Here is a 27,623-nt window from a genome sequence, read left to right on the forward strand (position 1 = left end):
GGCATGTGTGTGTGCATGCAGGAAAAAGCAACAGACCTGATGGGAAAGAGCCCTTCTCTGGAGTCATTTTTATCAATTACCATCCAAGTAAGCTAATCAAACGTAGAGTCTGACGGAAAAAAACAACAATAGGCAGGAAAGCAAATATTAAAGCAGCTGCTTGATTGCCTTCAGAGATTAAAACAAAAAGCCAGGGGTGAGGCTAATATATTTCTTAGGGATTTTCTAAGGCTGAGGGGAGGGGTAAGGGGCATACCTTTAAAAAAAATCATGAAAGGAACTGAGACAAGATTATAAAAAAGGGACCAAGTTATAGCGCGCCATGGGATTTTTAATCTGGCTACCTGTGGTTTCTGTAGTTAAAGCCTCATTCATCCTCCAAACGGCGTGGGGTGGGGGTGTGGGCAGGGGGAGAAAACAAAAAAATCACATTTATATGTCAGTTTTGCAAATGATCAAACAGCGTGCATCAAGAAGAAGAAAACAAAAAAACGCTGATGACTTTTTAAAGATAGACACCCGTTTTAGCAAATATTATTGATAATTACCTGTGCATCTCGTTTCTTGGACTCTTGAATTTGATTTTCGTGCTCCATATTGGCAGCGCGAAGCTGTTTCTCCAGGTTTTCAATTTCCCGTTCATGGTCTCGGACTAGGCTATCCTTCTGTGCGTTATGCTGCTGTAATAGGTGCGTCTTCTCCTGTTCATGCTCCAGCTTCAGCTCTACTATCTGATTGGACAATGAGGAGGACAGTTCATCAACAGAACATCCTTGTCGTCATGACAACTCATGTACAGCTTAATTTTTCTCTAATTTGTCCAAATTGAAAATTTTATTTTTGCGTCATTATTACCTCACCCTTAAAATACCTTCATTTGATGGGGAGCATTTTTTCTAAACTCCTAATATTCAAGATACTTGTCATATTCAGGAAATCCTTTGCAATCTGTTGACACTAATGTCTGAATATTGAAAAGACTTGCATTGAATGCTAGGAATTTCCTCCCCAAGAATTGGGTATTGCTGATCAGCAATGGTTGTAAACGGTTAATAGTCAGTACGCTTTGCTTTCTGCTTGAATATATACATGTAAAAAGCAGCAATTAAATCGATCAGTTCTCTTTATTATTTTCCAATAAAAGACCTGAGTTAAATATGCATCTGGATTATTATATATACAGTTGTCTTTTAGAAATAAAATGATAAATTTCAAAGCTCTATTATCTCTCTGTCAGCTACGGTACACCAACATAAACAGATGTTATGTCTTCCAGAAGGGCACCTGCTGTGCTGCAAGCCTGCGCCATGATTTCATAAAAAGCATTCTCTTCTCAGGATCCTTTCCCAGTCCACTCCACACTGGAGACTGTGACCTTGGCCAGTCTTAGCCTCTCCCTGCTAGACTGAATGGCAGCCTGAGACCAAGGGCCTGGTTGCCGCAGCTTTGATACTAATCCTCCCAGACTGCGCACAATGGCACCCTACCTGGCCTGCAAACTATAGCCAGCCAGGCTGTCTTTGAAGCAGGTGATGAATAGGGGACTGCAGGAAGCCAGCTTCCCCAGTGAACTCCAGGCCACACAGCTGCTAACAACAGTCACTTGGATTTTTCTTCAGTTTTGGTGGATTTCGGGGAGGGGGTGCTGTTGTTTAGAATATGTTGTGTTATTTTCTGCTTGAGAATCCATTTTCAAAGAAGCTAACAGTAGGAGCCTGCTCCAGATCGATCTTGTTTCCTGCACTGAATCATCAGACTACCTTATCTTAAAGCTATAGCAGTCATTTCTCCAACAAAGCACACACACACAGCACTAAGTCTCAGAAGTCATTTTCCTACAAAATTTTAGGCTTTCATTTCCTAATCACAAATCAAGTATCAAAACATAAACAAAGTTTGCTTTAGATTAAAACATATGTTTAAAAATATTTTGAGTTAGAAATCAAAAGTAAATTTATAATCATTCATAAATTTGTTATACTGTTTAGAAGAAATGTATGCTAATGCATGAACAACTTGAACATACCACTTATAAGCATGTTACAACAATGTATAAATAATATTGAAAATGTGTTTTTCATCTGAGACGAAAGATGCATTTTAGTGAATTCATTTAAAATTTGGGTGTTTGCCCTATCTTATTCCAGTGTTAGCAGTAAGAGTAAAAAATGAAGTAGCTTTTAAAAATAATATAAACTAAGTAACCAAATAGTAAATAAAAGTTTTTTATTATTTAAAATAAATAGATACGTTTTATTCTGTGATCCATACAACTAAAATACTAATTTCAATTGAAGAGAAAGATTAAAAAGTGACCATTGCTGGAGCAGATTTTCAGCAGCTAATTATGAATTATTGAACTGGAATATCTTTAGTTCTTAGACACATTATTATTTCTACTCAGTGTTATAATATCAAGTATCATTATAATAAAATTTAAAAGATTAATCAAAATTATTCAAGCACATTCTATAATGAAGTAAAGCAGAAAGAGGCATAGAAAGTTCTACTTGGATCTTTGAGAACTTTTTAAAAATTGCGAGAATAGTTATGATTTAAGATTGATAGAGAGTAGAATATTAATAATAGCCAAATAGCCCGGGACTAGAAGGAAAGAATTACAGAATATTTTCTTCCCAAGGACATAAGCCAAGAAATAGGACTGAGGCCCCTAGTAATAATGTCCGATTGTTTCCCTTTATTTTACAGCAGTTTTGTATACAATGTATGGGGTTATAGCCACCCCATTCCTCTTTGGTATGCCCCCTTCCTTTATTTTGAATGTTGTCTTCTTCTCCCCTAGTCCCCAAGTGGCTACATGTAGAAGGAGCTGTGGGCTGCTTCCCACCGCCCAGCTCCTGGCCACCGGCTAGCTTACTGGGCCTCCTTATAAAGTACAGTTAAAGGGTTGCTTACAGGTGTGTGGGTACTCCCCCCCAACAGGCTTTACATACAGGGATGAGGGTTTTTACAGCTGTACATAGCTGGGGCTCCCCTAGCTTAGTCTTTTCTGGCCTATATACTCTACCCCCTCACAGAGGCCAGGGTCATTGAAGGAGCAGCAAGACAGTCGGATGAGGGTTTATGACTCTCTCCATCCTTCAGTGAGGAATTCAGGAAGGATTTTCTGTTTCAGTGAAGCTCAAGTTAAGTGGAACGATCGGGAAAATTAGTTAAGAATTCACCTTTGTAGGTGGAGCTCAACTTCAGGATAGGGACCATGTCTTAACTTTAAATTCCTATTAACTCACTTTATGTCTGTCTCTCTGAAGCACATGCAGTTCTAGGTGAAGTGCTGAGTGCCTGAATCAAACATATCACTGTTGTTGGAAGAATACTAACTAGACTAATCCAAGTTTGTCAGTCAGTATGGGATTGAGAAAAACAAAACTGGTCAAAGTTTAGAAACTCCTCCTTCAACTGCAATGCTTCATACACTTACTGTAAATGGAACAATGTGGGATCCAGGAACAAACAAAAAATAAAATCAGGGTTGGTAGTGTTTGTGCAAGCACGAGGACCTGAGTTCCATTCATAGAACATGTATACAAAAGCCAGGACACTGTCACATGACTATAATCCTAGTGCTGGAGTCGGGACAAAAGACAGGTGGATCCACAATGTTCACTGGCCAGCCACGCAGGACTAACAGGTGAGCTTCAGGCCAGTAAGAAACCCTGTAATAAATGAGGAACAACATCCAAGATTTGACTTCTGACCTACACATGCATGCACATGCACATACCACACATACACACAAAACAACAACAACAAAAAGAACAAACAGAAGTAGTCAGATGAGGCTACTTCCCTTTTCTCAGCACCAACTGCCTTGTCCAATGTGGAGTCCATGCCGATGAACAGATTGAATGGCTGGGCAGTTTTGCTGCCGCCCAGCTGAGTCGTCACCACTCACTGGGTCCATCCACTCTTTGTAAAGATGTTGCTCTCACAAGTGCCTCATCACTCTCTGGACATTAATTTTTCATTCTTTTAGCTCATTATTACTTATAAATATGCCTGGAATCTATTTTATTTTTAAAGTCTTTCCCTTAACCCTAGAAGACCATAGCTGTCACCTCATTTCTCGGCTCCACTGTCATTCCTCAGGACTGCTCATAGCCTCTCTCCACCCACACTATCCAGGCTCTGTTCCCACATTCTACTAGAACTGGACCAGTTGACTAAAGATTTGCTTGCCAAAGTCAACAGGCCTCAGTTTCCAGTTAATGCTCCCTCTTGGCAAAGCCTGAAACAAAAGGCTACTTACTTCCCTTTCCTTGAGGGGACACTTGTGTGTGCTCCATGCAATCATACTTGAATTCTCCTGTCACCTCGCAGGCTGTCCCTTCTAAGATTCTTCTGTTGCTGTGCCTACCTCTTTCCCATCTCTAACTGTTGTCATGGCCTTGGGTTCAGTTTTGGAACTTTTTCTCTATGTACTATTAATTCAATGTCTGTCACAACCACTAATCCAGTTGCCTAGTGGAAAAAATCTAGTCCCATCTAACTTCCATTCCATAAGTACTGGCAAACCCTGCTGTCATACAGATCCCCAGTGTGACTACTTGTCATTGCCCCACTACTCCTACATGGTCCCAGCCATGGTGGTTGTGTTAGCTTCTTTGATAACTTAATTCAGTCTAGAATCACTTGGGAAGAAACAATTATTGAGAAATGTCCTTAGCAGATTGTTCTGTGGAGCATTTTCTTTGTTAGCAATTGATGTGAGGGGGCCTAAACCATCATGGGTGGTGCTGCCCCCAACTGGAAAGTCCTGGGTTCCATAAGAAAGCAGGCTGAGCAAGCCATGAGCTGTAAGCCAGTAAGCACCCCATCCCATGGCCTCTGGATCAGCTCCTGCCTCCAGGTTCCTGTCCTGTTTGAGTTCCTGACCTGATTTCCTTCATTGGTAAACAACAACATAGAAGTATAAGCTGTAATAAACCTGTCCCCCCACCACTACCCGGCACCAAGTTGTTTTTGGTCATGGCATTTTATCACAGCAAGATCCCTGACTAATATAACACACTGCTCTCTTGACAGACTCCTGCTACCATCTCCCAATGCACTTCTCTCCTGCCTCCACTACAGTAGACACAGAAATATCTGAAAACTAGAGAAGGCAGCCCTTGCTCAAATGCTCCCATGGTTTCTCATACCCCAAATGAAATCCAAACTCCCATAGTCTGTTGTATCACTGGATAGGATTTGCCCTCTCCAACTTCATTCCTGCCAACCTCCCTCAGCTCACTCCACTCCAGTCACAGACCAATCTATCCCAGCCTCAGGAAGGTTCTTCCTACGTCCTTCTGGTCCTAATTCAAGTATGGGTTCATTAGAGTCCTCAGTTGCCAATCTATGTAAAAATGACTCTCTTTAAAACAGCTCTCCACTCACAGTCAGAACAGCCAGCTTTATGGATCTTGAAAACAAAGGTCACTGCCTCATATTAAGTTACTGAATTTTCAAAGAAAGAAATTCTTCATTGCCATATCCCGATCCTTTGGAACAATGGTTAATGCAAAGCATTTCTTCTTAAAACATGAATTAATAAATGAGAAAACAGTGACTCATGTTCACATTTTAACCAAACAAGACCAATGTAAAGAGTGAGTTAGCCATGTTACTACCCAGGAAGAAATATTAAATGAATCACCTCTAGAGTGAAACAGATATAGTCCATATTCTGGTCACTGTCTTCACCCTTGGCCACTTAATTCCTGTTCTTTTTACCAGTCTTTAATCTAGGTGGAAAAAACCTCAGCCACTCCCCTATCTTTTAACAACATACACAAACAAAAGGAAGACAGAATGTGCTGACTTTCACAAAACCTGTCTCCACACCCAGACAGTTGGCCTTGTCCAATGACCAATATCTGTAGCGTCACTACTTGGATCTCTGATTTTGACAATTCATGACCAGGAATAGAGTTCATATCCTGAAGCCTGTAGGGACAGTATGTACCAGAGGAAAACTATTTGTTATAAATTGTAGGTCTGGGGATATAGTTCAGTGAGAGAGAACTTGCCTAGCATACATGAAAGCATGGATTCTATCCCAGTACTGGAAATAAAAAAAACAGTAACAAGAAAATCAAATATATAAGAAAAGCTAAGTCAAACATTTTTTGCTTGTTTTTTTCCCCAAAAATTATGAAGTAAATAGAATACAAAGAGTAAAAAATCAGTATACTGTAATGGATGTACAATAAATTATATACATCTAGAAATTAAAAATTACATAAAATTATATTTTGAAAAGATTTTTAGGGAGACTCACAAATTCTTGGTGACTAATAATGAAGAAACATTTTTTCCTAACAATGTTTCGCCAGCTCTTTGTGGAAACACCAAAGTAATGCAGTAGTCCCACTCAGATGAGCTCTTCTGCTCCTTTAACACACTTGCCCTATCTCAAAAGACATGACTCCAGTTATAAGACCTCATGAGTGTGTTAACAGAACACCCATGCCACCCCATCCCTCTCTAGTTACAGCAGGGGCCCTGTCCTTTTGCTCCAGCCAGTAACTCAATCTGTGATTAGGCCCTGCCTACATGTCTACACTTTGTATGACCCAGACCACTGAATGAATGACCCCCCCCCCTTCCTCCTGTGTTCTATTTAGAGTAGAATAAACACTCTCCTTCAATGTCCCACCTGGTCTTCACTGAAAACTTCCTATTTGTGTATCTTGTAGAATGGTCAGTTTGTCTCTGCCACTGTGTTTGTTGCCAAGACATTTTGTTTCCAATCATTCAGATTATGGCCTTGCTAGAGATGGCCCTGGTGTTTGTTTTTCACAGTCACTGACAACAAACACTTATTCTTTCTGAAAATTGTGATCATTTGTTTATCTGCAGAACAACATTTTTTCTTTAAATGCTTTGTAGTCTAAAGGGAAGATATAAAATAGAAGATTAAAGAGAGATAAGATAGAATTGCCAAAACCACATTTCCATGGTTCAGGAAATCCTAGCATGCCTCACTGGCTGTTTGTTTCCAACATGAATGTAGTCTGTGAAAGAACAATTAGAATTGTCTTTCTGTTCCAATGGCTCATACAGGAAAGAAACAGGAAATCCTGATGGAAGCTTGGGCTTTACAGGATATTTGTGAGTATTTACCCATGTGTTTGATGTTTCTCTTCCACATCTGTACACTCTGGGCCCACATTTGGCCCACTTGTTCTTTGCTTTTCTAACATCATTACAGCTCCCAGTAAGTTGTGTTCTATACGGGAGGGGCTCAGACCAAGCCTGGTGAAGGAAACTGAGGCCCAGAGGGCACAACTCTCCCACTTCCTCATTATAAAACTTAAGAACTGACTGGGGAAGTGCTTCTGAAACTTTGCCACCAAAAACTTTTCCAGCACTACAAATGACTTATGCCCACATCCCCTCCCCCAGGACCTGCTGCCACAGCCTTAAGCAGAAAGCAAACTGAAAGCTTCGTTGAAAATGTCCAATTTCATATTAAAATTTTGTGAGAATTTTGCATTTTACAAAGCAGCAAAGTCTATGTTTGTTTTAATGTGAATATTACTTCAATAGTAAAACCATATGCTTTCTGTTAAAATAATCACACGAATCCAGCACTCCAGGAGGAATATAAGGAGCCTTCCACAACCCTATTTGCTAACCACCCTGCGGGGTTACTCTGCCCCAGTGAGAGAATCATGGGCTCGGCTAGAAATGCCATAGTCATGGTGTCTAAATGTTCACCTTTGGAGAGAAGGAATACAAAATGGTAGAAAGCACGCTGCACTTGAATATGAATGGGAACTGAAAAAATAGGTGGAAGTGTATGAGAAAATGTGGTAAGGCAGATACGTAAGGAAAGACTCCATCATGGCACACGACTAGTGTGCGTCTCTCATGGAGAAGCTGAGGCCAGATGAGCAGAAAAATCACAGAATGTTCAGTATGGAAGGGACCTTCACAATGGGATAACTCCAAATGCAAAACATGCCTTACCAACCCTCCCAAAATTCCAACTGCACTGGGGTTCCATTTCTGCTCCTGGAACTCCCAGCAGCAGGTTTAGAGTGGAGGCTATGAGAACAGCTCAGGTTCTAGTTTGACCTGTCACCTACTCAGCGAGAAACTACAGCTAGTGATATAACTGGACATGCTTGTGCTCTAGACCTAGAAGATGGGGGAAATGAATAAAGATGCCTGCCCCAGCAGAGCACTGTCAGGATGAGCATGTACAGGAACATGAAGACAGAACATGTAGAGAACAGTGCTTGGCCCAAAGGAGTTCCGGGGAGCTGTGGTCTACAGTAAAAATGGAAGATACTCAATTCTCTTTAGTTTTGTCTCTTCTTGGTTAGATAATCTAATGCTTTAAAAATTCCCTCTCACATAATTCCTGACCTTGCTATATTCTATGCTCAAGTTTGTCAGAGCTCTACATAAATATGACCTGAATTTTCACTGCTTATGTGACATAAGATGTAGATAGACTAGGATCATAGCTATTTAAACATCCTGTCTTGTGGTCCTGGTCACTGTGTTCCCCTGATCTGATTCTTTCTGTCATCTTTCCTTTCACTTACCCTCACATTTCTGCAGCTGATATTCTAAGCCAAAGCAAAGCACAGCATTTCATGTTTAATCCCAGTAAATAAGCTACTTAATTTCAGTCAATTTGAAATACTAGAAAATTGGGGGAGGGGTTATCCTACATATTAACTCTCTGTCTGAATTCTTAACTTCAACAAGCTTGATTCTAAATCACCACTTGTGATTAAAAAACACCTGTCTCAGTTCAGTGACTCATTTAAAGATGGCTCTGTAAGCTGTCACTTCACTGGGAAGTTTCTCTTAGTGCCTTAATGCTGACCATAAAAAGCAGACAGGCCACCTCTGCTGTGGGACAATGGTCTGTACCCTGTCACTTGTATTTCATAGCGAAACAGGAAGTAGAGGTGGGGCGACCAGGCAGAAAGTAGAGGCAGGGCAACGAGAACAGAAGAATTCTGGGAAGAAAAAGAATCAGTCTGCAGTCGTGACCCAGCCACAGAGGAAGCAAGATAGCAGCAAGATGCGACTATCTTGCCAAAAAAGGTATTAACACAGACAAGAATTATGGGCTAAGGATTGTCCCTGCTGCCGGGTGGTCGGGACGCCAGACCTTCTGTGCCCCGGCGGAGTTAGGGGCACTGATGCAGTTTCTGCTCGGTGACCATGGCGGTGTTTCACGACAAAGTGGAGATTGAAGACTTTGAATATGACGAGGACTCGGAGACTTATTTCTACCCCTCTCCCTGTGGGGATAATTTCTCCATCCCCAAGGAAGATTTGGAGAATGGAGAAGACGTGGCAACATGTACTAGCTGCTCTCTCATAAAAGTTATTTATGACAAAGATCAGTTTATGTCTGAGAAACAGTCCCAGCACCTTCAACCAACAGTTAGTTAAATGCTGAAGAAGCCCTCAGGGACCCACATCCTGGGCAGCAGGCAATGAGCCCAGGTGAACGGATCAAGCAAGTGCTGAGTGAGCCTCCTCTCCACAGGACAGCTCTCTGGGGCTTGCTTTTCTGTGGGTGGACATCATCATCAGCTGCTGAATTCCTCATAAGAAATGAGCCCATAAGGTCAGCCCTGGATTCCATGATTACACGGCATTCAAGGATTTCTAATTGTCCATCTGAGTTTAAAGGAAGAGCCTTATGAACTGGCGCTTTTTCTTTCTCCTGGTTGCACCATTTGAACATCTTAAAACTAACTCATTTTTTCTGAAAACAACATCATCCACTTCAAAAAAAAAGAATTATGGTCTAATATAAGTTATAAGACTTAATAAGAAGCCTGAGCGAATAGGCCAACCAATTTATAATTAATGTAGACCTCTGTGTATTTCTTTGGGACTGAAAGACTGCAGGACTGGGTGGGACAGAAACCTCAGTCAGCACACCTCCACTCCCCTTTACCTAAAATTCCACTGGCATACCTGGGTCAAAGAGGAAAATGAACTTGGTTTAGTTGGGTTACTTTGGGGCATACTCAGGCTGACATGTTGGGTCACTAATGTGCTGTCATTTCTCAAAATAAACATTCACAGTAAAAACCTGAAATGTATAGACTGGCTTCTGGAGAATATTGTTCTAACCAATAAATTTTTCTGCTAAGAAAATTTTCAAAGTTTTAAAGTTACCATATTGACCATTATTTGGCTAAAATGTATGTTGCATATGCCCCTACATCTTTCCATCACCCTCCAATCACAGGCTACACTGCTTACTAAAATATTTGAAGCTCCATTTTCCCAAATGCCTCTCTTACACCACTAGGTTTATGGAATAATCCTTCATTTCTCACTAGACCAAGCATATTACAGTAGAAATATACATTATTAAGTTGGTATGTTTCCAAATGACTTTTAGATGCCATTACATAATAATCAGAAATTGGCTACACCATTCTTCTATTATAACTCCTTTTAAAAATCTGATTTGAAAAATAACCTTTGTACTGAATCTTACAGTTAGAAAATAGCATGTTGTCCAGATTTTGGTGCCTTTGAAAACAATCCACTAATGCTTTATCTTTTCTTTTCAAATTTTCATACTTATTTTTAAAATATGCACATGTCTGTGTGTATGATTTGAATTTATTTTCTATTTCATTAATTATACTTAAAGTGTAATATAATATTAATGTTCTATATTTTTCTATAGCTTCTTGGCATTAATAGTTCTAATGCCTTAAGTACCTATATAATGCACATACTGATTTGTTAATTTCAAGTAAAATGGGTTACCCAAGGCATTATGGGAAATTCTGCATTCATTACACTTCAAACCTACAAATCTGTGTTCACGCCATAGAAGTGTGTAGTCTTTCAAATTATTTTTGCTAAATTTATATGTCTAACAGCATGATATAGATACATATCCTTTAATTTTATACAAATGAGATAATCTACATGGTGTTCTAAATGTAATTTATTCCTCTTATCAATTTGCATGTTTTGACATAGGATTGCATCAGATAGATTTAGAGTGATATATTTCACTTGTAACTTTCTATTACTCCAAATAATCTACAGACACACACCACACATTTTGTACACATGTGTAGATACTTCATAGCGGAGGTTCACCTCCTCCTCTCTTCCATTTGAACCAGTCCACTTATTTCAGTGTTCTCATACTCTAACACACAATTTAACTTGGGACCCTGAGCAGGTCACTTCACAACTAGAATTAATAATAGAAAGTTATAAGAGAAAATTTTTCAACAAAGAACATATTTAAGGTCCAAAATGATATGCTAGATTCTAGAGAAATAACAAAAAAAGTGATGTGGGCTAAAAAGATGTAAAGCCTTGAGCACAGGTTAGATCTTACAGGGTGGGCATGAGTTGCCTGTTCCAAACAGAGGATTGTCAGATTCTAAACAGGAAAGACCAATGCACTCTTTTTCTAACTAGATGTGATCATACCATCCCTATGGAAGTAACTCAGGCAATTATTTTCACTAATATATTAAGATTAAAACAACAACCCTCAGGACACATATCAGATCAGGCATGCTTTTTACTGAATTCAAGTAAACCACTAATTGCTATCAATTAGTAGAGGAAATAAAATCCAGTGATCATAAGGGATTAATTAGTTTTGATATAGTACCTGCTTAATAGCGCTTAAAGTATAATTTAAAAATTATTCTTACTTTAAGATTCCAAAGATTTAAATATCTTTAGAAATAAATTTATTAACCTGTGCTACAAATCCAATTAATGCTTTTCCAGATGTTAAATACAAGCAAATTAGATAAATAAAAAAATTAGTAGTAGTTAAATATTCTGTAACACTTTTACAAAGAGAAGAGCTTTTGATTTTTAAAATCTAAAATCTTTCCACTGTAGATTGGGTCTACTTCCCTGCTCCCACACCTGGAACTTTCTCCCTAAATTTCCCTAACCTGTTCTGTCAGTTTTCTTCCTCCCAGCTTACTCTCTTCTTGGGGTCTTGTAACTTGATGTTTCCTCTGACTACAATGCTGTGCCTCAGAGACCTGGAAATTCCCTGTGGTGTTCTGAGGCTTCTCAGCAGGGATTCGGGCTTCCCTGATCACCCACATATTCATGCTGCCATGCTGGTCATCAGGCTCCTGCCCTGAGATGGGCGAAGTCTATGGGCATGCTCTTTTTCTCCTTTCTACTCACTTTTCAGAATCACATCAACTCTTATTCATGTCTTGACTGTCTACCAAGATCTAGAGCTCATCAGCAAAGGGACCCGCCTCCTTGACAATGCCTAGTGTCCTTAGCAGAGGCAGACACAGGGAAGGGACCCAGTGCCACCTTGTAAATGAGTGAGCAAGTCATCCTAGGGCTAGAGGGAATCAAGACCCACAATAAAGTTCAAAACTAAATAGTCAGAATAATAAATGACCTAAATAGGCTTCAGTAGAATATTAAAACTTTTGTGTCTATGTTTCATTACAATTTATTAAATATTTTACATTCATTAGTGGTTGTATTTTTATTTACAGAAATTTCTCTGATAAGAAGAGATGATTAAAAGAGGGTTATATGCCTATCAACAATTAACTGGTATCCTGAAAACGAAAGGCTGACCTGCTGCTCATATCTCTGCTTGACGTCTTCTAGCTGCCACAGAAACTCCTTGGACTGCTTCTCGCGAAGAGACTTGGATCTAGTTAGGTCTGCTTCCACCTTTTCCATCTGTGAAGTTAAAACACAAATTTTAAAAAACCTTGTATTTCATAACATAAATTTTGCCCATCCTTTAAAATCCCATACCTTAAACACCTCAACAACCAGTAATGAAAAGAAAGTTGATAAAATAATTAAACATATGACAATTTATTTTAGTATATTTTAATAGTTTCAAGAAGGAAATTAAAATTGGTACATATTTGACTATGTTCTATTGTTCTACTATGTTCTACAGTTATAACAACATTAAAATATACTATATTGAAGAAATAAAGAAGAATCTATGTAATCACCACAAGATTTTAAGGAAAAGCATTAGACAAAATTCAAAATTCATTCTTGCCAGGCAGTGGTGGTGAATGCCTTTAATCCCAGCATTTGGGGGGTAGAGGGAGACAGATCTCTGTGAGTTCAAGGCCAGCCTGTTCTACAGAGTGAGTTCCAGGACAGGCTCTAAAGCTACATACAAAACCCTGTCTCAAAAAAACCAAAATAAATGAATAAATAAATGCAACATATTTTTCCTTTTAAAATGTGGTTTTCCCGTATTCAGCCTAGGCTGTCCTCCTGCTTCAGCCTCCCACTGCCAGGACTGCCACCACCAGTAGCTCCTGAAAGCCAATATTCCTCCAGCACTGGAAATTCTTAACAAATCAGACACAGAAAGAATGTACTGCAGCATAATGATGAGGTAATAAGCTCCAAACTAGCATCCTAGCAAACTGTGAAAGACTGAAGGTTCTTCCTCTAAAAGAAGGCACTAGACAAGGCTATCCATTTTCACCCATTCTCCATAGTTCTGGAGATGATAGAGCAAGGGCTTGCTAAGACAAATGAAATCATCACTGATCCTACAAATAGAAAACCCTAAAGATGTCACTAAAAATTTTCAGAACTAACAAATGAATTTAATGAAGTTGCCAAATATAAAGCAGCAGTCTAAGACCAGGAAGGTTATTATAGATCACCACAAAAGAATTGAAGAAAACAACTCCACTTAGATACGTAACAAAATCTAATGATTAGGCATAACTTTAAACAAACAGCTAAAGAATGTATGTATCAGAACTATAAAGTGCTGATAAAAGAAACCAAAGAAAATAATTCAATATAAAGATACCCTGTGTTCTTTGCTTAGAATAATTAATAGTTTTTCAATGTTTACACAAATCAAAGTGATCCATAGATTCAGTGAAGTCCTTATCAAATTCCAGTATCCTTTTTCACAGAACTGGATCTAAGAAGCCTAAAATTTGCAAAGGACCATTAGATTCCGGGCACCTTAAGCAATTTTGAGCAAAAAGAACAAAGCTGAAGCCATCACACTATCTGACATCAAGATACACATTGAAGCTACAGTAATCAAAACAGCATGACATTGACATAAAATCAGACATATTGACCACTGGAATGTGAGTCTAGAAATGAACATGCAGTTGATTTTCACATGCATGCCAGGATCTCACAGACAGAAATTTCTTCAAAAGATGCATTTGAAAAATTGTCTGTCTACTTTTAGAGTGTGGAACTTGATTCTTTCACACAATACACACAAAACTCAAAATGGATGAGGGATTTAAACATTATACCTGACACTGTAAAACTATAGGAATAAATATAAAGACAAAGATTCTTGGCATTAGTCTTTGCAAAGATTTCCTGGTGCAGCAACAAAATGAAGAGTCAACAAAGCAACAGTAGACATGAAAGCAAAGGTTCCTTCACAGCTGCTGTGACAACCCAGTGAAGAGACACCTAGACAGTAGGTGGAGTGTGTTTCACAAAGGGTCACTATCAAAACACAGCAAGGAACCCAGCCATTTAAAACCAGACAAAGGTCTTGAACATCCAAATGGCCAACAGATTCATGAAAAGAATGTTCAATAACACTAACCATTAAGAATATACTAAATTAAAATCATAATTAGCATCTTAGACCCATCAGATCGATTATTATTCAAAAGATAAAGATAGCGCTGAGAAGAAAGCAAAATAAAAGGAATTTCTGAGACTGTTAGTGGGTACATAAATTAGCACTGCAAACGTAGAGAACACTACAGAGCTTTCAAGTAAATGCAGAACTGTAATTTGATCTGGCATCCAGTAACCGTATATATATCCTTAGTAACTGAAATGGCTATGTTGAAGAGATATTTGCACCCCTGTGTTCATTGTAGTGTCATTCACAGTGGCCGAAATATGAGATGGCTCCCAATATTCACAGACACAAAACAGAGTTGGGTACATGCAAAACAGAGTCCTGTTCAGCCATTTGCAACAACATGGGAGGAGGTACCATGTTAAATGAAATAAACAAGTGCAGGAAGATAAAGCTGCATGGTCTCACTTATGTGTAGAATCTGACAAATTCAAGATAAAGGAACAGAGAGGACAGTAGCAGAAAGGGGGAAGAAATGGGACATGTTGTTCGGGACAAAGTTTTTCAATGACACAAGAGGAGTTCTAGTGATCTGCTGCACCAGGAGGGACTTCAGTTAATAATGCAAACCTCAGGATCCACCAATCATCTTACCACAAAGAAGGGAGGTATAAAAGCTCTAACTCTCCCATCTGCGCCATCCACATGATGGAAAGATATGATCCACCATAAATATATGATGGTGACTTGTGAATTTAAGAAATAATGAAACCATAATATTTAGAGACAAAAAGTTTTCTTATAAATCCATGAAAGTAAACAAATGTAAAGGCAAGAGAGAAAACGGGATGGCAGGCCTGATCCGGATCCTAAAAACCTAAAAGTAGATAAAATAATAATTAGTAAACAAAAGTAAAGGGACAGGAAAGATAGAGGGCAAACTGGGGATGGCAGACTTGATCCACTTAATTTTTTAGACAAAACTTCACATAACACAGATTCTTGCTTATTACTTCAATACAGGCAGAATATAAAAGAAAAAAATTTTTAAATTAAAAATACATAAAGTTGTAAAACAGCACATTATAATTAACACTTTATAGATCTAAGCATTATTGTTTGTAATCAGAATAGAAAACAGTAATACTTTTAAAATAAATGTTACAAAACAAAGAAAATAACAATGGCTAATAAGTAAAAATGAAATATATTTCACTTTAGAATAACACTGACCGAGAATGCCAAACCCCACTCCATCATTCTTCCACAATTTTAGGAGTATAGAAAGCAACTCTTTAAAGCTTATCTAAAACTAGACTTCCCAGTTGTCATAACTACAAAGGATTCTGTTTCACTACACATCATCATTCCAAATTCCATTCCACTTCAAACAAAAACAAAGGATGCAAGAGCTCTTTCATTGTGCAACTCTGGCTTCAAGGAAACGCAAGAATACAGTCTTGTGAGCCCGCTCAGGAGTAGAGGTAGGACTGTATGCCTTTCTGTGTTCAGTGTGCACAGAAGCAAGAACCAGAAACGGTGAGCGGCATTGGAATCTTCCTGGTAGGAGCCTCCAGGTTACTCCTTGCTAAGAGAAAATCCAGGTACTCCAGGCTTCAAAAATGCACCATGGGCCTTAATTGTTTCGCCATGTAAGAAAGTTCAAGAGTAAGCAACTACAGGAGGTCAAAGCTGTCAGGGTCACAGCTGCTGTGTGTCAACCTTGCCCTAGCAGTTGCAAAATGATCTCTCTAGTTCTGGACATCTGGGAAGAGGAGGGCAGTGGGCAAAGGAAAGGAGACAAGGGAAGAAGGGATGAATTAGGTCAGAGGCCCCCTTTAAGCCAGGGTCCTTCTTCACTGGCAACATCACTGGTCTTGAAATCATGTAAAAGACACTTTTCTGGGCATGTCTGTAAGAGAACTAACTATAAGGGGATTAACTGAGAAGATCCACCCTTAATGTGGGTGAAATCATCTCACAGGCTGGGGCCCCAGACTAAATAAACAGTAAAAAAGGGAGAAGGCAAGCTGAGCCCCATCATTAATCTCTCGCTCTCTCCGCTTTCTGCGGATGCAATGTGCCCAACTGATTTATCCTCCTGCTGCCACGCCTTCCCCATCATGATGGACTACACCCTCAAACTGTGAGCCAAAATCAACCCTCTGTCCCTGATCTTCTGCAAGTTTAAGATCCTGTCAATAGCAAGTTGACTGCCCAATTTGCATCTCATTCCTTTGAATTACACTAAATGTCCACCACTTCCTATAAGAGAAGAGTCTTTTTTTATTGATTTTTTATTGAGCTCTATATTTTTCTCTGCTCCCCTTCCTGTCTCTCCCCTCTCCCTTCAACTCTCCCGCACAGTCCCCATGCTCCCAATTTACTCAGGATATCTCGTCTTTGTCTTTAACTAGATGATTCCCTAAATAAGATCAGTGTTGTAGGAGAAAGGAAGAATGTACAATGGATAAATATATAGCATTTTATACCAACTATAGTCACAAAAAATAAATGGTCTTTCTCCAGTAAAGTGCTGTGTCATTACATCATAAGTAATGTGACATGCATAATCTAAGTTGTACAATTACAAAATTATACACTGCATAATTCAAATATGTTATTATATTTAATAAATATTTAAAGAAATGCTAAGAAATTATCTTTCAATTATTTTTAGATACATATGCATAGATAGATATATAAGACACAGAAATATATAGGACAGGTCACAGATACAATGCCAGGAAGTAGGGAATGGGAGATGGCTCAGTGGTTGAAGAGCATGCCCCACAAGTAAAAAGACCAGAGATTGTATCCTGAGAACCCAAATAAATGGGTTGGGTTGATGTAGTAGCCCATCTGTGACTATAACCTTCGAATACAGAGATAAGAGGTCCCCAGAAGAAAGAGGTTAGCAAGACTAGCCATATTGGGAAGCTCTCGGAAGTTCCCTTTGGATAGAGCCTGCCTCAATAAATAAGGTGGTAGAGCCATTGAGGATAATTTCTGATATCAACCTCAAGCCTATGTGTGCATATGCACATACATGTGCACACACACGTTTGCATACATGCAGAAAATATATACATATACATGTATAGCACATACCTACACAGATAAAAAAGGAAAACAAAAACAAGTGGAAGAAAGCTGGATAAACAATTATTTATATGCCTAACTAAATGAAGAATAAAAAAATAAAAGTCCTGAGTAAAAAAAAAAAGCAATCAGCATTCTTCTATGAATGATAGTTATGTTTTTTTTTTCTTGCACTGGGGAGCTTCAGGAATGCTACAAACTAACTCTATCACTGGACTGTATCCCAAGCCCCAATAATTACTGATATAAGAAAGCAAGATGCCTTTTGCATATATTAGTGTGGGGAATGATCAGTATAAAATGGAAGAAAAAAAAGTAACTATATATAAATTACTACCAGATTACAGAACACCTTGGTTTTTCTGTTGTGATAAAACACTCTAACAAAGCAATGTAAGGGAGAAAGGGCTTGTGATGACTTGGATGAGAAAGTCCCCCAGATGCTCATGTATCTGCAGGCTTAGTCACCAGGGGGTGGAACTGTTTGGAAGGATTCGGAGGGTGGCCTTGTTGAAGGAGGTACATCACTAAGGTGGGCTTTAAGGTTTTAAAGCCCATGACAGGTCAGTGTCTGTCTCTCTGCCTGCTGCCTTCCAAACAGGATATAGAGCTCTCAGCTACTGCTCCAGCACCATGCCTGTCTGTGTTCCACCATGAGGAGCACACTCTAACAGTAACTAAGCCAGGCCTATCAAGGCACAGTCCACCACGGTGTGGAGGTCAAGGCAGCAGAAGCCTGATCAGTGCTCACGTTGGGCTGACAATCGGGAAACAAAGAGGGCTGTCTGTGTGCTCGTGCTCAGCTCCCTCTCTCCAGCTTCTACAGTTCAGCATCCCTCAAAGAATGGTGTCGGCCCCAGTGGATGGTTCTTCCCAGTTCAGTTAATGCAATCAAGTCAGTCATTAACAGGCTTGCTCAGGTGCCCATTTTCAAGGTAATTCTAGACTCCATCAAGCTGTCAAAGAACACGGGTCATAACAGAGATTTTACTGAAATTACTAAAATGTACAGCATAGCATAACATTAATGGATTAAATATCCAACCCACTAGCCAACAGAACTGGTTTTCTGAAAATTTTAATCATATTAAACTGAAATTATTTCTAGCTTTAAATTATAGCAAGTATCTAAAGTCTGTTAAAAAATAAAAGGAATGGACTGTAAATCAAGAGAGTTATCATTGAAGAAAAAGGCTAGAAAAGTGGGGAGGGCAGAAGACCCTGGAGCCACAAGCTGCCTGAAATCCATGCAGTGGCTTTGCAGACATCTTGAAAGTTTCAGGCAAATAGATAGAACTAGAAAAAACATCCTGAGTAAAGTACCTCAGACCCAGTAAGACAAACACGGTATGCACTCACTCATAAGTGAATACTAGACGTAACCCCAGAGAAGCTAGGTAAAAAGGAGGACCCTAAGAGAGATACACATGGAGGGCCCCAGGAAGGAGAACAAGTTAATATATCCTGGGTAAACTGGGGAGTGGAAGGGAGGAGATAGGGGATGAGAATATAAAGGATTGAGAAGGCTGAGCTGGGGGAGGGACAGAGAGAGAGAGAGTAATGAAAGAGATATCTTGATAGAGGGAGCCATTAGAGGCTTAGGGAGAAACCTGGTGCTAAGAAAATTCCCAGGAATCTACAAGGATGATACAAGCTAAGACTCCTAGCAATAGTGAAGAGGGTCCCTGAACTAGCCTTCCTCTATAATCAGATTAGTGACTACCCTAATTGTCATCATAGAACCTACATTCGGTATCTGATAGAAGCAGATACAATGACTCACAGCCAAGCATGAGCTGAGCTCCTGGAGCTTAGTTGAGAGTGATAAGGGATCACAGGAGCAAGAGGGGTCAAGATCATGGTGGGGAAAACCACAGAGACGGCTGATCTGAGCTAGTGGGAGCTCAAAGACTGGACAGATAGCTGGAGAACCTGCATGGGACCAAACTAAGCCCTCTGAATGTGGGTGACAGTTATGTAGCTTAATCTGTTTGGGGGGCTGGCAATGGGACCATGACTTATTCTAGGTGCATGAACTGGCTTTTTGGAGTCAATTCCCTTTGGTGGGATATCTTACTCAGCTTTGATACAGGGGCAAGGGGCTTTGTCCTGCCTCAGCTTGGTATGCTAGGCTTTGTTGACTCCCAAGGGAGGCCTTACCCCTCTGAGGAGTGAATGGGGGCAGGGAGTGTGGAGAGGTTAGAGGGAATGAGAAGAGGAGGGAGAGGGAAATGGGGTTGGTATGTAAAATGGAAAAACAATTTTAAATTACAAGAAAGAACTTTCATACAAGGCATGCACACAGCTGTTTCTTTCAGTCATTTGTTTTATTAAAGGTAAACATACCCCATTTCTGTTTTTAAATATAAGTAACTATTCTATTTTAATAATTAAGATATGTGATTCTATAATTATCAATAACTGACTCTTACAAACAAGAAGAAAAGTTCCTCAAAGTGAAAGAAACAGCATGAAGCAAATCTTTTAAAGTTTGTTTCTACTTTCGTTCATGGGTCTCACTGTGGAAACAGAGTCTTTTCTTAAACAAGCTGAACCCTTCATTTTTTAGCTTATATACCCCTCTGCTTTCTATAGCAGTCTCCTACTAGAGGAGACGCCTGGCACTCGGGCTCCCACGCAAACATTTTGCAGGAAAACCAGAGCATGCAGAGGCAAGCAGAAAAGGGAGGGAGGCTACAGAAGATCCAACACAGCCCTCCACACAACTCTACTGTGGTATTTCATGTATAATGTAATCTATACCAGCCACACACTTTTAAATAACTGATAATCTTGAATAAGAGACTTCTAATCTATCATGTCTTACCAAATATATTTTAACATTTTGTTTAACATGTATTCAAGTTCCTCATGCGAAAATCACTTGATTGATTGAAGAAACCTATCTGTAAGGATTCCATCACACATGGAATTCCTTAGTACTTATAAAAATGGTGCTTTCTTATCTCTGAAATCAGATTATACTTGGCAAATGATGTGTAATAGAAACCATTCCTACAACAAGAGACAACCAAAACAACATCCTGCTTATGTCACCACTATTAATATTCAAAAGCGTGAATAAACCCCACCCAGCAACCCAGGCTTGGCAAGAGCTGCTCATGAAAACAAGCCATGGAGACAGAATGTGGAGAAGTAGAAAGATTACAAAGGCATGTACTACACCATTGGGAGAGGCTTCTAACTGTAATTCTTGCTTGATACCTGTCTTGTTATATATAATTTTACTATGTTGAAGTTAAAACCTTCCTTTTTATTTAAACAGAAAAGGGGAAATGGTATGAAAAGTCCTTCTGTATATGTGTTGCTTTTATTGGTTAATGAATAAAGAAACTGCTTTGGCCTGTGATAGGGCAGAATAGAGCTAGGCAGGGAAAACTAAACTGAATATTGGGAGAAAGAAGGCAGAGTCAGGAAACACCATGTAGCCGCTGCCAGGGACAGATGTGCAGGAACTTTACCCGGTAAGCCGCAGCCACATGGCAATACACAAATAATAGAATTGGTCTAGTTTAGGATATAAGAGCTAGTCAGAAATACATTTAAGCTATTGACCAAACAGTATTGCAAATAATATAGTTTCTGAGTGATTATTTCGGATCTGGGCATCCGAGATGAATGCATGAGCTCACTCAGCTCACGGAGACATGGTGCATAGATGGTAAGAAGAGCACACAGACTCTTAAGGTAAAAATGAGGCACAGGCAAATTGTCTGGTGGATTTGGCGAAGTTGGAAACTGGAGCCTGGTATAGCACAGGAGAGGTTCAATTTCCAAAAACAAATTTCCAAAGGCTACCTGTAATGTTAACTATCCACATTTGATGGCCACCTTTCTATGTATGGATAAGGTTCTTAAAATAATGCTTCCAGAGTTTTACCCAGCTGTGATTCTTTGATTGAGCCGCAATAATGACTGGCTTGGCAAGATATGTCCATGGGCTCAACAGTGGCATGAATATTATGACAGACAGCCAAGTGCTTTCTGGTCCACTCCACAGGAAGAAACTCATGGCTGTAACTGTTAATCTGGCCAAGAAAACATAGCTGGAGAGTTCAGAGGCCCTAAATGTGAGCCTACTTCTATTGCCTTCTAAATATCATCTCTATAATCACAAATTAGTGCAGCTTTCAGACCTCATAATGAAATCATCTTTGTATAGTGGACTGCAACTAATAGACTCACAATTGGTCAAAATTCAGAAACCAAGTGTTAAGGAATGGCTCACATATACATGGGACAACTACATCACTCTCCCTATCTAAAAAACTTAGGTAACATGGCAGAAATAGGGTGGAAAGACGTACAAGTCATAAGGCAGTGAGGTCTGCAGCAAAACAGTGCTTTCTGGACACAATAGGATGCTGCAGTAAGGAAGTCGCAGAAGCTCTGGTCGCCTGCACAAGATCACATCAGTTAACACTCCAGCATGATGGTGGAGGGGCACTTGAGCCACAACCTCCAGCTAAGGACATTCTGACAGTTGATACTGCTAGGGTAGGGAGAATCAGTTTTTTCCCATGAGTGTGGTCATTGGTAGGTTTACCATACTCCAGTGAATGGCCTTACACCCATAATCTATGGTTATCACTGAATGAACTCAGTGGGTGGGAAAGAAGAAGAGGAGGAGGAGGTGGAGGAAAAAGAAATAAGAAAGTTTGGAGGGTGACATAAAAAAGAGGATCCAGAAAGAGTAGAAGGATAGGAATGAGGGGGAATGTATATGATAAAAATATATTATATGAATGCATGGAATTTATAAATGTATATGTTTATTCTCAAAATGTAAAAATGTTATATAACAAAATAATGTGCATATACATAAAGAAACATATATAAGCCGGGCGGTGGTGGCGCACGCCTTTAATCCCAGCACTTGGGAGGCAGAGGCAGGCGGATCTCTGTGAGTTCGAGACCAGCCTGGTCTACAGAGCTAGTTCCAGGACAGGCTCCAAAGCCACAGCGAAACTCTGTCTCGAAAAACCAAAAAAAAAAAAAAAAAAAAAAAAAAAAGAAACATATATAGATGGAACAGGTTTTATGTATCTAAAAACATATATATTCCTTTATGTTCCCAAACACACATGTATATAAGGACAATTAGTGAAAAAAGAGGCAATGAATTTGAAAGAGAGCAGGGAGGATTTTATGGAAGGACTTGGAGAAAGGAAAGGAAAGGCAGAAATGATACAATCAAACTATACATAAAAATGATGCAATTATAATCTCAAAAAATGAAATAATTAAAGGATATTGGTTCCTAAGACTAGATTATCACTGGAACTTTCACTTGTGTTTTTGTTTTGTTTTATTTGTTTTGTTTTGTTTTGTTTTTTTGACACAGAGTTTCTCTTAGCTTTGGAGTCTATCCTGGAACTAACTCTTGTAGACCAGGCTGGCCTCAGACTCATAGAGCTCCACCTGCCTCTGCTCCTGAGTGCTGGGATTGAAGGCGTGCACCACTGCTGCCAGGCCTTTGCTATGTAATTTCATAAGTCAGTATTTACCTTGTTACACAAACCATATACACAAGCACACATGCATGCATGCACACACATGTTCAAAGAAAATTAAATGTTAATTTATGATGAATAACAATTCAAAAAATTCAACAAAATACTTGCAAAAATTTTATTATCACATTAAAAAGATCATTCGAAAGGATCAAGTTGGATTTGATTATAAAGATAGTTCAACATAAATGTATTAGTAAATGATAGCACATAAGAGGACTCAAAGAAAAATATAACATGTTGGGGGATTTTTTTACAAAGAAGTTAAAAATATACAATGGAAAAAAGAAAGCGTGTTCAACAAATGGTGCTGTCATAACTGTATGTCAACATGAAAAAGAATGAAAATAGATTCATATCTATCCCCATGCACAAAACTCAAGTTCAAATGGATTAAAGACCTCATTATAAATCTGACCACACTGAACCTGATAGAAGAGAAAGTGGGAAGTCACCTTCAATGCATGGGCACAGGAGACCACTTCCTAAATATAACACCAGCAACATAGACACTGAGAACAACAATAAATAAATGGGACCTCTTGAAACTGAGAAGCTTTTGTAAAGCAAAGGACACAGTCAATAAGACAAAAAAGGCAGCCTACTGAATGGGAAAAGATCTTTACCAACCCCACATCAGACAGAGGACTGATCTCCAAACTATATAAAGAACTCAAGAAATTAGACATCAAAATTCCAATAACACAATTTAAAAAGGGGGTACAGAACTAAACAGAGAATTCTCAACAGAAGAATCTCATATGGCTGAAAGACCCTTAAGGAAATGTTCAACATTCCTAGCCATCAGGGAAATGTAAATCAAAACAACTCTGAAATCAAATGCAAATCAAATGAAATCAAATGCAAATCAAAACGACTCTGATCTTATGCCAGTCAGAATGGCTAAGATAAAAAACACCAATGATAGCTTATGCTGGAGAGGATGTGAAGTTAGGGGAACACTCCTCCATTGCTGGTGGGAATGCAAACTTGTACAACCACTTTGGAAATCAGTATGACGGTTTCTCAGAAAATTGGGAACCAATCTACCTCATGACCCAGCAATACCACTCTTGGGCATATACACAAAAGATGTTCAATCATACTACAATGACATTTGTTCAACTATGTTCATAGCAGCATTATTTGTAATTGCCATAACCTGGCAATAACCTAGATGCCCCTCAAATGAAGAATGGATAAAGAAAATGTGAGACATTAACATATTAGAGTACTACTCAGCAGTAAAAAACAATGACATCTTGAAATTTGTATGAAAATGAATGGAACTAGAAAAAAATCATCCCGAGTAAGGTAACCCAGACAAAGAAAGATGAACATGATATGTACTCACTCATAAGTAGATACTAGCTGTAAGGCAAAGAATATTGAGCCTATAGTTTATGAACGTAGAGAAGCTAAGTACAAGATGAACCCTAAGGAAAACATACATAGATCCACCTGGAAAGGGGAAATAGACAAGATCTCCTTAAAAGACTGGGAGTTTGGGGGTGGGGGAAGTAGGGATGGCAGAAAGAGAAGATGAGGGGAGAAGGGTAGGGGGAAGGAGAACTAAGGGAATGGGATAGTCAAGAAGGAAGAAGGACAGAGATGAAAGCAAAGAAAGAGATATCTTGATTGAGAGAGCCATTATGGGGCTAGCAAGAAATCTGACACTAGAGAAATTTCCAGGAATTCACAAGGATGATCCCAGATAAGACCCTAAGCAACAGAGGAGAGGGAGCCTGAACTAGCCTTGCCCTGTAGTCAGACTGATGAATATCTTAAATGTCACCATAGAACTTTCATCCAGCAACTGATGGAAACAGAGGCAGAGAACTGCATCAGAGCACTGGATTGAGCTCCGAAAGTCCAGTTGAAGAGTGGGAGGAGTGAGAACATGAGCAAAGAGGTCAAGACCATGATGGGTACACCCACTGAAACAGTTTACCTGAACTAATGGGTGCTCAACAACTCTAGCCAAACAAGGAAGAAACAAAATAGGCCCAAACTACTCCCTCTGAATGTGGATGTCTGTTGTATTGCTGGGGCAGACTACAGGCCACTGGCAGTGGCACCAGGATTTATCCCTACTGCTTGCACTGGCTTTTTGGGAACCTATTAGCTCAGCCTGGATATAGTAGGGGGGGCCATGGACATTCCCCAAACCTGAAAAAGAGTTTGTTTTCTTTTTAAAAAGATTCAATTATCAGATTAAAAAATCATTCAAAAGGATCAAGTTGGATTTGATCATAAAGATAGCTCAACATACATAAATTAGTAAAGGATAACACATAAGAGGACTCAAAGAAAAATATCACATGCTGGGGTTTATGTTCTTGTACCTTAGAAAGATTTGTCACTTATATTGATTTAATAAAATGTTGATTGGCTAGTAGCCAGGCAGGAAGTATAGGTGGGGTGATCAGACTAGGAGAATTTTGGAAAGAGGAAAGGCTCAGTCTGCAGCCATCACTCAGACACAGAGGAAGCAAGGTGAGAATGCCTCAGTGATAAAAGGTATCAAGCCACATAGCTAATATAGACAAGAATTATGGGTTAATTTGTCAGAGATAGTTAATAATAAGCCTGAGCTGATAGGCCAACCAGTTTATAATCAATATAAGTGTTTTGTTGGGAGTGAACTGCTGTGGGACTGGGCAGGACAGAAACCTCCATTTAGAATCACATGATCATCTCAATAGATTCCAAAAATCATCACATATCTACTCATAATGAAAGTCCTGAAGAAATTAAGAACAAGAGACACGTATCTCATGATCATAAGGACTCTATGCAATAAACCTACAGGTAATATTATATCAAATGAATAAAAGCTTGAAATATTTCTGATGAAATCATCAAAGAAACAATGCTGTCCACTTTTTCCATTGTAATTCAACAAATGTTAGAAGTCTTGGAACAATAAGAAAGAACAGAAGAAGCTCACCTACACCTGAAGATGATATGGTACTATACATAGGAGACCAGAAAGATAGTTTCCACCCTGATAAACACTTTCAGCAAAGCATCAGAATCCAACATCAGCAAATGAAAACAGTAATTTTCCATCTCCCCAAAATGAGCTCGCAAGAAAGATGTCAGGAAAACAATCTCACAATAGCTTTGAAAATAAATAAAATAATGGGAAGTAGATCTAACCAAAGAAAAGCCATCTACAATGAAAATTTTTAAAGGGTGAGGAAAGAAATTGAAGACAACATCGGAAAGACCTCACACTCTCATGAATGCACAGAATACCGTAAAAATGGCTGTTTACACAAGCAATCTACAGATTCAATAAACCTCTAAAATTCCAATGAGATTATTCACGTACATAGGAAAAACAACACTAAAAACACCCTGAACAGCCAAAGCAATTCTGAGCAAAGAGAGTAATGCTGGATGCCCCACAATGCCTTATCTTAAGCAACACCAATGTATGCTGTGGGAACTTCTTCAGCCAGTAGCCTTTAAGATACCAGCCCACTTGGGCATGGCCTCTTGTACCATAAATGCTGAGGTAAAGCACACGCTCACACTCTCTCTCATAGGTCGAGAGGAATATCTAGCAATTCTGGTTGAGATGGGATGTACAGAAGCGATTTTATCACCTGGCAATCAGACTTCTCAATGTAAACAACACTCATGGAACCCTTGTATTCAACTGGTCCAAAAACGATAGAGATGTAATACAGGAAAACAAAGGAAATGCTCTGTTTTCTGCATTTTCCCTCGTTCCACCAACAGTTAATTGCCACAAATAACACCTGATCTGAAATCCAGCACGCCACCTGCTCATTATCTGCCCTGGCAGCGATGGACTGGCCACACCATGGAACATAAAAAAAACAGAACTACCTCAGAATCCCGGCAAATGTGTTCTGCATAGTTCAGCTGTCAATTACATCCATGTAAAACCTGAGAAAACTTGGAAAGGAATTCTAGACACAAAATAACGGAGTTAAGCATAGCTTCTTGGTAGCCGGCTTTTTTTTTTTTTTAAATCTGGATAGGTGCTGTTTGCTGGCGGCATGCAGGAGTGCTGAGGCTTCTTTAAGAGAAGGCTTACTGACTCAGCATAAGAAACAGCAGCTTCCTGGTTCATGCTGCCAACAAGTACTCTGGTTCTTTCAGGAGACTGAGCACTTAAATTACTTTGCCCATCAAAAGCTGGAAGCAGTTTGGAAAGAACCACATCCAAATTCCCAAATATTGTTTATAAAGGTTTGTTTACATTTAAAGGGGGATATATTATAGAGGTGAATACTTTGCATCGTTATGGATCTTGGTTTATTGATACAAATTTAAGGTCAATTTTGTTATATTTATATTTCTGCTCTTGATTAAGGTATTGTATTTGTGCAGCTCATTTAAAAATGTAAAATAAAATTAAGAAATACAGGTTAATA

At 39.1% G+C, this 27,623-nt stretch overlaps 1 protein-coding gene and 1 pseudogene across 6 annotated transcripts in view; one reads left to right on the forward strand and one right to left on the reverse strand.

Moving 5' to 3' along the window:
* The window catches only part of Cep112 (centrosomal protein 112), a 387,025-nt gene that overhangs the window by 199,245 nt on the left and 160,157 nt on the right, over positions 1 to 27,623 (reverse strand). For all 6 annotated transcript variants that reach the window (XM_075990285.1, XM_075990287.1, XM_075990288.1 and 3 more), the window contains 2 exons: positions 12,595 to 12,702; positions 549 to 731 (listed from right to left, as the gene is read on the reverse strand). In XM_075990285.1, the coding sequence (XP_075846400.1) occupies positions 549 to 731; positions 12,595 to 12,702 (291 nt within the window). The remainder of the gene's footprint in view (positions 1 to 548; positions 732 to 12,594; positions 12,703 to 27,623) is intronic.
* On the forward strand, positions 9,132 to 9,422 carry LOC142859530 (diphthamide biosynthesis protein 3-like; annotated as a pseudogene).

This window comes from Microtus pennsylvanicus, chromosome 11 (assembly GCF_037038515.1).
Source record: "Microtus pennsylvanicus isolate mMicPen1 chromosome 11, mMicPen1.hap1, whole genome shotgun sequence".
In the NCBI taxonomy this organism is placed as follows: Eukaryota; Metazoa; Chordata; class Mammalia; order Rodentia; family Cricetidae; genus Microtus; species Microtus pennsylvanicus.